The sequence below is a fragment of the Mastomys coucha genome, unplaced genomic scaffold, assembly GCF_008632895.1.
Source record: "Mastomys coucha isolate ucsf_1 unplaced genomic scaffold, UCSF_Mcou_1 pScaffold5, whole genome shotgun sequence".
Classification (NCBI taxonomy): Eukaryota; Metazoa; Chordata; class Mammalia; order Rodentia; family Muridae; genus Mastomys; species Mastomys coucha.
Window position 1 is genome coordinate 50,269,730 of NW_022196911.1, and position 8,537 is coordinate 50,278,266.

General features: G+C 48.7%; 1 protein-coding gene across 2 annotated transcripts in view; it reads left to right on the top strand.

Annotated features, from left to right (window-relative positions):
• Slc36a1 (solute carrier family 36 member 1) overlaps nucleotides 1–8,537 on the top strand; it is a 36,874-nt gene that overhangs the window by 10,936 nt on the left and 17,401 nt on the right. For both annotated transcript variants that reach the window (XM_031352521.1, XM_031352520.1), the window contains exons 2-4: nucleotides 1,876–2,020; nucleotides 7,125–7,215; nucleotides 7,716–7,804. In XM_031352521.1, the coding sequence (XP_031208381.1) occupies nucleotides 1,881–2,020; nucleotides 7,125–7,215; nucleotides 7,716–7,804 (320 nt within the window). In that variant the 5' untranslated portion in view covers nucleotides 1,876–1,880. The remainder of the gene's footprint in view (nucleotides 1–1,875; nucleotides 2,021–7,124; nucleotides 7,216–7,715; nucleotides 7,805–8,537) is intronic.

Below are 8,537 nucleotides of genomic sequence, written 5' to 3' on the forward strand. Positions count from 1 at the left end.
TGTGTGGAGAGGACACACCCTCACCAGAACACATTAGGGAGGGTTAGTTCTTTTTACCATCTTTTAAACATGAGCAAATCTATAAAAATTTAAGAGAAAGCATAGGGCTGAGAAGGTGTGACACCGTCCGTCCTCTCTGTCATGAAGGTCACAGCCAACACTCCTGTACTAAGATGGGTTAGTCAGGGTGCAAGTGTTTATTTAGTCAACACTTTATGTGACGTGGGAGCCTTCAGAGGAGAATATGGAAGGACCCAGGGGGAACAGTCCATCTGGGAGCTCATATCTCTATTTCTTCAGTTTGCTGAATTGCGGGCAGCTGTATGGGAAGACTGGTCACAGAGTGTGTGGTAATGGAAGTTGACTGAGCCACACCCTGCCAGTCCAGCCACTCAGATCCTTTCTGCCTGTGTGGAACTGTCCTTTCTTCCAGGTTAGAACTAAGAAGGCAGGAGGGACAGAATGGTCACTTTGGGTTTTTGTGGCAGATCAGGAAAGAAACCTGGTTTCAGGGACTCACTTCAGGGACAGAGGTTGGGAGGGAGCATGGGACAGGAGAGAGTCAACAGGCTTTGCTGTTGGTCAGTTTCTGCGGCCTTCAGCTCTCCTTTAGTACAAAGTGCTTGTCATGCCACAGCTGTGCTTTGTACTCTATACTGTACTTTGGATGTCATTTTCTGAGCCCCAATACAGCATTGTGGAGAGGAGCTGCCGAGACAAATCTAGGGTATCTCATGGTCTCTCCTGGCTCCCATTCCTCTTCCTCTGAGCTGTGGTCAGCCAACCATTTTCCAGCAGTTAGGTTGGTGGCAAGAAAAGAGCCCAGGGGAAGAGGGTGAGCTTTCCTGATAACTCTGTCCTAGTTTCATCCCTGTTGTTGTGATGAAGGAATGGCCCCGATGCAAACAAGCTTAGAGGAGAAAGACTTTAGCTCAGCTAACAATTTTAGGTTATAATCCATTTGTTGCAGGGAAGTCAAGGTGGCAGAGGCTTGAAACAGTTCATCGCATCCACAGTCGAGAATAGAAAGAAATGAATGTGAACATGCTCCCTTGATCGTTTGTGCTCAGCCTGATTTTTTTCCTAGGGAATGGTGTTGCCCATAGTGCACAGTGCCTTCCCACATCAGTGGTCTTAAGGCAACTGATTCTCTAGGCATGCCCACGGGCAAACCTGATCTAGACAATCATTCATTGAAATTCTCTTTCCAGATGATTGAAGGTTGGACTGAGCTCATGGTGGGAAAGAAGGTGTTTTGTTTTGTTTTGGTTTTGGTTTTGGTTTTGGTTTTGGTTTTTTTTATGGTTTGGGACCCTGTGAAGTTGAAGCAGAATTGGGTGACCCAGAGGGGATTTCATGAGTATTAACTGTGTCCTCTGCCTTCAGCAGATAAAAAAGATATTTCAAGAATTGTCTGGGTTCAGGTCTCCTGATAGCTCACTGATAGGGATGTGATTTAACTACTGTTTGAGGGCCAAGAGATAAGCTCAGAGGAGGGTGGAGGTGAGCTTAACCAGAAGACTTCCACTCTGGGCAGGCTTCCTGGAAGTGCATACTTACATTGCCCTGCCCTGCCCAGCATTACTTCACATGTGTGTTGCCCAGGTGCCCTGGGATGAATTTAGAAATTTATGAGCAGAGCACCCCGTGGGAAGGTGGGGAGGCAGAGGGCGAGCAGGCCCAGCCTGCCTGTGGACTTCGTGCCTCTTGCATCCTCCTTGACTGGTACTGGGCACTCTAGTCAGACTCACTCCATAGTACATCCGTCACCAGGAGCAGCTGTGACAATGTCTGCCTCTGTTTCTGAGCCCACTGCACACTTGGAGCTGAAGGCCCCATCTACTGGAGATCTTAGCCCTGCCTCTGTCCCTCCAGCTACCATGTCCACACAGAGGCTTCGGAATGAAGACTATCATGACTACAGTTCTACTGACGTGAGCCCAGAGGAGAGCCCATCTGAAGGCCTCGGGAGCTTCTCCCCCGGCTCCTACCAGCGCTTAGGAGAGAACAGTAGCATGACGTGAGTACTTGTGACTTTCTGCCATGGAGTGGGCTTTCTGTCCCCAAGTCTCCCTTGGAGCAAATGGTGCCTCCACCTTCCCATTTTGGACATTCCCTGCTTGACAGAGGAAAGTAGGCTATCCACAGGTAGTACCAGCGAGGGACTCTGTCCCGCCCTAGTCATTGCTTATTTCTTGTTACTTCCCGAAGGCTGGTGGCCAGGAAGAGGGTAGACTTAAAAGCTTCACGAGGCATAACGTCTTGGGTAAGAACCAAGTGTCAGATGCCTCCTGGCTCCATTAGCACCTCCTTGGCAAAGCTTCCTGGGACTCCTATCCTGGCACTTGGTTGAAGAAATGGCAGGAGGGAATGGCAGGTGTATTTAAGAACCATCCAGAGTTGGTAGAAGAGATCCACTTTGCTTAGAGGTCTGCAGTCTTGTACCCGGCAGCTGAAACCCCGAGCTCATCTGGGCCACGTTTGACCCTCTGGTTCTCAGTTTCTCCCGATGTAAGGGCCAATTGAGAAGCCCAGTTGGCTAGCTGTGTGAGGTTCACTCCTTGAGCTAGAAACTTCAGAGGGAGGGGTTCTGTCCTGAGTTTTCCAGCATGCCCTTGGCCTTTGTCAAGGTCCCAGGTCCCTGGTCTTGGCCACCCTATCATTTATCCCCCATCTCAGCTGTCACCCTTCTAGTGTCCCTTGTGGGCTGGGTGTGACTTACTGAGGATGGCTCTTTGTCTTAGTGCCTCATGTCTCCACTCTCCATGACTGCTCAGAGGGACTGTGGAAGCTCAAGGGGATTTGTGGGGATGTACCCTCTGCACTTTCTCCTGGGAGGGATGTTTTCCCCTGAGAACTGAGGTGGGCATAGAAAATGGTGTGTGCACATAAGTGGCTCCTTGCTATCATTAGCGTAAAGATTCTGGCTTTTTAGCTTATGCCCCATACAGCCTACTGTTACAGATTCCTGACTTACTTGCAAATTCAGCTGGAAAGAAAGATCACTTATGTATGATACAGCTGTTGGCAGCCAGGGAACCCTTTCTGTCTTCCCTCTGACTTTGTCTGTCCCGTCAGTGTGGAGAGGGAGGTCTCTTGAGGGCTTGCAAAATACGTCTCCCAATCAGCTTGTTTGCACAGTGCTTTCTGTGCACAGTCTAAATTTTCACTTTTGTAGAGACTTCTCTGAAAGTCAAGTCCAGCTAGCTAGTCAAGACCAGAATGGCTGCTCTAGGTCAGCCATCCAAGGATACGTGCCTGGGCTAGGTCACCTGTATCACTTCCCCTGGTTACTTGGAAATCAAGCTGAGCAGCCGATTCCCTCCTTCAGCTTGCGTTAGATCATTTCCCAAGACGCAGGGCAAAGTGTTGGGTCGTATAATATTGGTTCCTCCAGCCTGGGGACAGGACCCACCCAGGCATTTATTCAGGAAACATGCTGGGTGGATCAAGGCTGATTGGGGACCCTTGTTACTCTCTCTCAGGCAGTGTGAGGGACATGTTTTGAAGCCTTTATCCTTCCTGTTATCTACTTTATTAAGGAGCAAAGTACCTTGGAAGAGCTGCCTAACCACACCTGACTCTTCTAGGAGTTAAAGGCCCAGTTAAATCCCCAAATAGTGACTGCAGATAGGAACTGTAGACATTCTGTGACAGACAGAGTAATAGTGATTTTCAGCTAATAGTTGGTGCTGTAGAGCCATTGGCAATATCGATGGCAGCCTCCATTAACACTGGAGGGCAGTTTACACATAGTAGGGCCGTTTATTCTGTAGGGAACATTTTCTTTCTTGTTGCCCTGTTGAGTAGTTGGGAATAGCTCTCTATTCCACCTCAGTGATGCTTCCAGAGGTCAGCAGGCTAGGACATCAGCAACCCATTGGCATCTGTTGCCTCGGAACAGCCAAATATGATCCGCAGAGCTTCTGGGGTTCCGAGACCAAGTCCCTTCCTCAAAGTGCCAAGATGCCATTTGCCTTTAGTTCTCTTCATGTGTACATGAGGATGCATGGCAGTGTGCCTCTGTAGCTTCCTCCCCTTACACTACCCCTTCCCCCACTGTATGGTCCTAGGCACGTGCAAGTAAAAGGAAAAGGCCAGGGTTTTTTTTTGTTTTTTTTTTTTGTTTTTTTTGTTTTTGTTTTGTTTTGTTTTGTTTTGTTTTTTGTTTTTTGGTTTTTTTTTTGAGTGGCTTTAACAAGGGCTGGGATTGCAGCCTGGGTGACAGAGTGCTTGCCTAGCATGCACTATGCCCTGGTCTTCTTCCCAGAAACACATAAACTCAGTGAGGTGGCACACGGGAGGTGGAGGCAGGAGGACCAGAAGTCTTAAGTTCATCCTGGACTACATAGGGACTTCAAGAACAGCCTAGGATGCATAAGATCCTGCCTCCAGTGACCAAAAAAGTCCTTGATAAGAGAGAGAGAGCATTAATTCTTACTAAGCTGCAACCTTTAACAGTGGGGCTCTTAATAGTCTATATAAAAAATACCAGATACCAGTTGTTAACTGAACTAACTGTGGTTTTTGTCGTCCACCCCCCCAATAGAAATGGTTTATTTTACTAGAGAGAACAACCAGCTAACTAGGTTTTTCAGAGCCAAGTACTTATCATTTCCTTTGAAAATGAAATGAATCCATTAACTCAAGAAAAAACACCAGCAGTGTATTTGGGGCTCCCATGAACTGTGAGCTTTCAAGCAAAATAAGAAAAATACAAACAAGCAGAGCATGCAAGTCACCCTCGTATCCAGCCAGCACTGTGAGATCATTCCCCATGAGGTCAACGGGAAGCTTCGGAAGCAAGGTTTTGAGCTTCTATAAGGAGCTAGGTGAGCCAGTGCCTCAGGAGCCAGGAAACTCCACATATGTTAGGAAATAGTGCATGACAGAAAGGTCCCCACAGACAGCAGCAGTAACAGTGGGTGAAGGAAACAGATCGTGGGAGGTTCAACTTCCACACAGCAGCTGACAGAGAACCCATGCATCTCATTTTGGAGCAGTGTCAGAAGAACTGTCATAGTTAAAGAGGTGTTAAAATGTCCCTTCCTTTTCTGACTGCACATCTAGGGAGAGCACAGTCTCTCCTAGACTTCCACCAAAGCAACACGACATATAGAGATTGAAACAGACGCCCAGCTGTCTTCTGTTAGATGAGATGTTTAGGAGATATTTTAAACAGCTGTGGGGGCCGTGATGCTGGAATGCTGGCTCAGTGGATAAGAGCACTGGCTGCCCTTGCAGAGGGCCCGAGTTCTGGTCTCAGCACCCATAGGGGGCTGTTCACAGCTACCTGTAGCTCTAGCTTTAGGGCATCCCATACCCTTTTCTGGTGTTTGAGGGCACCCTCACTCATGCACACATACACCCACACAGACATGAATAAAAACTATTTTTAAGATGAAGGGCTGGAGATCTAGATGATTGCCTCTTCCAAAGGCCCCAGGCTTGATACTCAGCATCTACATGACAGCTCAGCCGGATATCCATAACTCCAGTCAGTCCCAGGGAATCTGACACTCTCTTCTGACCTCCTAGAGCACTCCACAGTTACTTCACAGTACAGATAAACTGACAGGCCCTAGAATGGAAGGGCTGGTCACGCCAAGTGGCAGCAGTCAGGGTCAGGAAGCCCAGCACAGGGGCATTCTGGGGAGGCTTCAGAGAAGTGAGAGGGTGTGGTGCCAACTTACCTTTGCACTTGAGTGGGTTAAACATTTGTTTGACAAGATAGAGATTTAACAGGCCCGTTATCTCCTGGCCACTGGCTGCCTATAATGCCTTTGGACTGTGTGGCCTCAGAGTAGCACAAGGGAGCACATTTCTCCTGGGAGTCAAAGGCCTCTTCCTGATGGTAGGTGCCAGAATGGCAGGTAGATACCAGGACGGCAGGTAGATCAGATCTCCTTCCTGGTGGCCCTGAGGAAAGAGCCTTTGTGGGTGGCAAGTGTTGTTGACTTCTGCCAAATGCAGATTTGCAGGCAAATGCCCATCTTGAGGGATCTTGAGGGATCTTTGTGCGCAGGGCCAAGTCCTGAGTGACCGAAGGCTGAGTGTCAAGCTGTTTCCTACCCTGTCATGAGGGAACACAGTGCAAAGACAGGCCACAGCTGGCACACTGCTGTGTAATCTGGGATGACTCTGCCTTCCCTAGAGAAGGGGGGACTCGTGACTCACCCATGCTGTCACCACAACCCATGTGCCACTAAGGCACAGCATTCCTGTGTAGTCTTTATTTCTCAGCAGGGTCTGTGGCTTCTCACCTATGATGTTTACCCGCCTCCCACTTCCCTGGCTGGCCTCAGGTCCCTGCTGTCCACTCACCTGCCCCAGCTCTCCCTGGCTCTGTCCCCAGCCCCTCAGTCTTTTGGTTTCCTCCAGATATTACATATCTTTAGAAGTTGGCATCCATAGTGACTGACCCATACCCACTGTATATAGCTGCTTGTAATGTTTGTTGAGTGAAAAAATAAATGAGTGAGAACCCAAGAAGGGCTTATGTCCGTCACAGCACAGTGGGTGGGGTAGGCTATACAAAGTCAGAGGAACACCTGCCCTTAAGACACAGGGGTAACCCCGGGACCTACTGTAGAGGCCTTCTCTAGCCTGAGTCCACAGTAGCAGTTGGCTTCTGTTTTTTTTCAAAGTCCAATAGGAACCTTTTGTTGTTGTTTTGAGACAGGAGGTGGGAGAGGGGTCTCTGATTTTGACAGTCCTTGAGCTCACTCTGTAGACCAGGCTGGCCTTGAACTCACAGAGATCCTCCTGCCTCTGCCTCCCAAGTGCTGGGATTAAAGGCATCACCATGCCTGGGCCAGTAGGAGTGTTGAGTCTCTTGTGTTCTGTGACTGACTTTTAGAGGACTATCTAGTGAGTTAGTCTGAAACAAACAAATAAACAACAAAACAAAACCCCCACTGAGTGAATGAATGAATGAATAAATGAATGAATAAATAAATAAATATGCTCCTTGAACAGGTTGGTCCCTCATCTATGAAATAAAACAGCACAGGGTTGTTGGGAGATCAGATAAGATAATGTGACTAGGCTCTTTGTGTGGGCACCATGCGGATAAGCATTGGCCGGCATTGTGGTTGACGATTCCCACTTGCCTTCCCATTCAGATGGTTCCAGACCTTGATCCACCTGCTAAAAGGCAACATTGGCACTGGACTGCTGGGGCTGCCTCTGGCCGTGAAGAATGCAGGCCTCCTGGTAAGGGTTTCAGACGTTCACTCTTCAAAAGCTGTGCATCAGGCCTTCCATGTGCTAGGCACTTCATAAGCTCTGAGCCTCTGTCAGTGACGTTAGCTGACTGACAGTCCTGCCCTCCCTTTGACTCACCCATGTAACCTGCTCGCCTAGAGTCACCATGGTTTCAGAGACATTGACCGCCCCAAGTGCTGACCTTGATGATCGTCCTCAAGATTACTTCCCCTCTTGTTTCATCCCGGAGCCTGCCAGGAACTTCTGCCCCGTGGGTCCGAGACAATCCCAGAAGGAGCTTATCTTAGGTCACTGTTCTCCACAAGATTAATCATCTGGACCAGGGCTGAGGTTCCATGCAGATCCAGCCTCCTGGATCCCTGCTCTCTCCTGCTGGACAGAGCTTGGTTCCTAGAAGTGCCTTCATAGCATTTATTATCTGTACACCCAGTCTCCTTTGGGCCGTCTCCTAATTCTGCCTCCTTCTCTCCCTTTTGTCTGCAACCTAGTTAGGTCCTCTCAGCCTGCTGGTGATTGGCATCGTGGCTGTGCACTGCATGGGCATCCTGGTGAAGTGTGCTCATCACTTATGTCGTAGGTGAGAGTTCCGAGGCACTCCATGAGGGGTGGAGGTTGTTAGTGTGAGCCCTTCATTAGTCTGAAAGTGGGTTGGACAGCTCGTCTGGGCTTGTCACCAAGCTGGGGATGGCTGCTGTCATTACAGTGTTGCCTCCCCTCCTTATTACTGATGTTTTGACCTTTTGGGGAGTTCCTTGTTATCTGTTAAGCTTATAGCTGTCCAGTGGGCAGAGACCACATTCGAAGCTTGTGAATTTTGATGACAGTTCCATGCTGTTTACTTGTGACCCCGGGGTTGAAAGAGGGCTCGTTTGGTAAAACGCCCAGTGTGCAGGCTTCAGCATCTGAGTTCAGATCCCCAGTAACCATGTTAACAAAAGAAGCTAGTGCAGAGGTGAGCTCCTACAGTTCCTACACAGGAGCTCACAGGAAGTCCCCAAGGCTTCCTGGACACCCATTCTATCACAGTAGACAAGCTATAGTTCAGTAAGAGGTCCTATCTCGAAAAATAAAATTGTAGAGAGCGATTGGGCAAAACACCCAACATCCACTCTGGCCTCCACATATGTGAACCCGTACACCTATGAACATGTATACATGTGCATACACATACATACATGTACCCCACTTATGGTCCTCAAGGGGTTCAGCGGTCCCCTAGGGGGACAGGTGGAGAACTGGTCCATGCCTTAATAGGTCCATTTGTCTTTTTACTGTCACGGTCTAATTCAGGCATTCTACTTTTCCTGTTC